Genomic DNA, 3,928 nt, shown 5'->3' on the forward strand with positions numbered 1-3,928 from the left:
GATAGTAAGCTTTGTTCTGACTAACATAAAATCAGAGCTAAAATTTGTAACCCTTATTTTATGCACTGGTTACATGATCATTAATTGGATGTTCATTGTCATTTTCCAAGAAATTTGTAACCTTTTTAGTGGGCTAATTTTCTTAATACTCACACATAAGAAGTGTTGAAGTGTTCATTATTATCCACATGCAAATTGTTCAATATCGAAAAAATAAAAAAGCATATACGACTTATAAACTTTAGGAATAAGTCCTACTACTATCAGACTAGCTTTAATAGTGAACATCATCTTCTCTCCCATATTTGAGTTCACCGCACTGAAATCTTTAGTTTTAACATCATATTGTAATCTTCTTAACACTTGTTTTTACCATATATTGTATTTCAAATAAGAATATTTGTTTTTTCCATGTATTGTATTCGGTCAACATTTATTGTCTATTTATTTATGTCATCTTTCTTGTTAATTTTCATGTCTAACGAATAGATTTTCATATTTAGGACAGAGAAATTGAACGTAATTTGAATATGAACTAATTTCGTTTTGAAAATGATTACAAATTATGAATTTGTGACTAAAATTGTGCTTATCGGTCTTGAATTAAAATCCCTTTGTAAACCTTATCAATAAAATAAAAGTTTGTAACTTAAATTCAAGATAAAGTTAAGTTAAATTCTTATTAGTTCAATTAATATAGTGAGAGTTTAAGGTTAAAGCTAATAGAATCATAATCTGATCAGTTAATTAATATAAACACATCCATCTGATTCTCCAAAGTGGAAGATTATTGATAGGTTGCATAAGACTTTTGGGGATGAGGTTCGTAATTTAAAGCTCAGACTGTGCACGGATGCAATGAACTCATTCGGCAATCTTAGTTCTCAACTTTGCCCAAGAATGGGGGGTATAGCTAGTAGCTAGATAGATTCAGTTGATTTTGTTGGTACCGAGATAGTGCTGCAAATGATTGCTCCTCCACTCTGTACCCTTCCTAGAAGGTGGCTTAATGGAGGTAAAAGATGCATTAGCACTATTGGGTTTGAAGCCCGCAGGGCGGAACTTTCTGTGTACAGTTTTGCTATGATTAATACTATTACCTTTACACCAAAAAAATCTTGTTCTCAACATAGTACTTGGCCTGTACTGTTTGTGATCTATAATTTGCCACCTTGGTTGTGTATGAAGCGTAAGTACATTATACTTTCGCTTCTTATCTCGGGTCCTAAACAACCTGGCAATGACATAGATGTATATCTTGCACCTCTTATTGAAGATTTGAGAAAGGTGTGGGATGAAGGCGTTTCCGTGTTTGATGTATATGCCAATGAGGAGTTCACCTTGCGTGCAATGCTTTTATGCACCGTTAATGATTTTCCGGCATATGGCAACTTATTGGGGTATAAGAAAAAAGGGAAGAAAGCATGCCCAATATGTATCGATGACATGGAATCCACGTGGATTCCTAAGTACAAACACGTATTCATGCACCATCGAAAGTTACTCCCACGAGATTACCAATATCGTAAGAAGAAGAAGATGTTCAACGAGGAGATTGAGGACCGTGTAGCTCGTCGACCGTTGACCGGTTATGAGGTTTATGAACAGGTTAAGGGAGTTGAGATTGTATTTGGTAAAACAGGGCAAGTGCAAGGGGGTGAAGACCGATTATGAAAAAAAGAATCAATCTTTTGGAAGCTTCCATATTGGAGAGATCTACAGGTTAAGCATTGTCTTAATGTTATGCATATAGAGAAAATGTATGCAATGCCATACTCGAGACTCTCATGAACATTCCGGGTAAGACAAAGGATGTTAAGGCCGTGCGAGATTGGTTTCAATGTAAAGTTCTTCATCCGGAGTTATGGGCACATATTAAGGTGAGTAAACAAAGAAATAGAGCTGATGAAGTTAGTGGCAGTAACAAGGGAAAGGGTGGTAAGAAGAAGATGATTAATGACACAGTTTATTTGCCTCCATCTTACTACACATTGTCCAAAATAGAGAAGCGGGCATTTTATGAGTCTTTGTATGGCATTAAGGTTCCGTCTGGGTACTCATCTAACATGAAGAGATTTGTGACCCTAAGTGGTGAGTTGAAGTTGGGAAGCATGAAATCTCACGATTGCCATGTAATGATGCAAGTGTTCTTACCAATTGCAATCTGTGGAATATTGCCAAAACATGTGAGATATGCTATTATCGAGCTATGTTCGTTCTTCAACACAATTTGTAGTAAAGTTCTTGATCCCTTTAAACTTGATGCTCTTCAAGTCGACGGGATTGTAACTTTATGCAAGTTTGAGATGTATTTTCCACCTTCTTTTTTTGACATAATGGTTCATATTATGGTCCATCTCGTTCGTGAGATCAAGCTTTTGGGTCCAGTTTTTTTAAGGTGGTGTTATCCTTTTGAAAGAAACATGGGTGTTTTACAAAACAAGGTGAGGAATCCAGCACAACCCGAGGGGAGTATGATTCAAGGCACTGTGAGCGATGAGATTAGTAACTTTATAGCCGAGTATTTGGCCATGGAAAAGCCTATTGGACTTCCCACCTTTCGACATGAAGGAAGGCTTGAGGAAAAAGGAACAATTGGCTCCAAATCAATCACACCTCCTCGAGACAGTCTTCTACAAGCACACTTGTATGTGTTGCATCATATTCCTAAAGTCCATCCTTTTTGAGTGAGCATTTAGATATATTGCACGCAAAATATCCTTGTAAAGGGGATTGGGGATTGATGCAGTTGCATAACTAGACGTTTATTGATTAGTTTCATAATCGAGTAATAAGTGAAGAACTCAAGGGTGTATTTGAAATTGTTAAGTGGTTAGCTTTTGGTCCTCGTGATGATTTCAACAAATATGAGGGTTACGATGTCAATGGCTTCACATTTTGAACTGAGGGTCAAGATAAGAAGTCATCTTATTTGCAGAATAGTGGGGTTTCTATTTTGGCGTCATCTACATTTTACGCGAGTGCCAAGGTTCAAGAGCTGGTTGATGTTAAATTGGTATACTACGGGCGGGTACATGAAATATGGGAGCTTGACTACTCTACTTTCACTATTGGTCTTTTCAAATGTAAGTGGGTAGATAATAATCGACGATGCATAAAAAATGACAACCCTTGTGGATTCACTCTTATAGACTTAGCTCGTTTGCGTGATAGTGAGGAGCTATTCATACTAGCCACACAAGCCAAGCAAGTATTCTACATTGTAGACCCGTCTGATAAAAAATGGTCTATTGTTGTAACGGAAAAAGAAGCATCCTTGGTATAAGTGATGTTGAGGATGAGGAACAATATGAAGCTTTTGAAGACTCCCCGACCTTTATCAATCCAAAATCAGGGGATCAAGATGATGTAGATGTTGGTTATATGCGTGTATATCACACGGAAGGAATACATTTGAATTAAGTGATTCACAAGATATGAATTTAAAGGTTTTTAAAGTTTTTTTGGCACTTTCGCGCATAAAGTAGCTCAACTTGGTTTGTTTTGCATGAAACTTTGCATACAACACTATTTGGTATATATTATTGTGTTGAACGTATTAGAATGCATCTTTTCAGAGACGAAATTATCCCGGAGATTGAGACCTCGGATAATGAGCATCATAGATATCACACTGAAGAGGACCAAATTGTTAGATACGAGCGTATGGCTGAAGATGCTCCACCACTTAATAATGATTATGACACTGAAGACGCCCCACCAGCGAATGCTCCCACTACCACTAAGAAAAGAAAAGGGTGGGGTTCTACGAAAAACCTCAAAGTTACAGAACCCATGCATTTGGAATACAATGCATTGGGTCAACCCTATGGAAAATGGCTTAGGCAATATTGAAAACAAGTGGGCCTCCGCAAGATTTTTTTGATATTCTACGCATGGAACGAGGTTCTAGAAGGTTTAAAGAACT

General features: G+C 37.0%; 1 protein-coding gene across 1 annotated transcript in view; it reads left to right on the forward strand.

Moving 5' to 3' along the window:
- Nucleotides 1–966: 966 nt before the first annotated feature.
- The window catches only part of LOC130826487 (probable LRR receptor-like serine/threonine-protein kinase At2g16250), a 6,578-nt gene continuing 3,616 nt past the window's right edge, over nucleotides 967–3,928 (forward strand). The window contains exon 1 of the mRNA XM_057692070.1: nucleotides 967–1,175. Within this exon, the coding sequence (XP_057548053.1) occupies nucleotides 967–1,175 (209 nt within the window). The remainder of the gene's footprint in view (nucleotides 1,176–3,928) is intronic.

The sequence above is a fragment of the Amaranthus tricolor genome, chromosome 11 (assembly GCF_026212465.1).
Source record: "Amaranthus tricolor cultivar Red isolate AtriRed21 chromosome 11, ASM2621246v1, whole genome shotgun sequence".
Taxonomy (NCBI): Eukaryota; Viridiplantae; Streptophyta; class Magnoliopsida; order Caryophyllales; family Amaranthaceae; genus Amaranthus; species Amaranthus tricolor.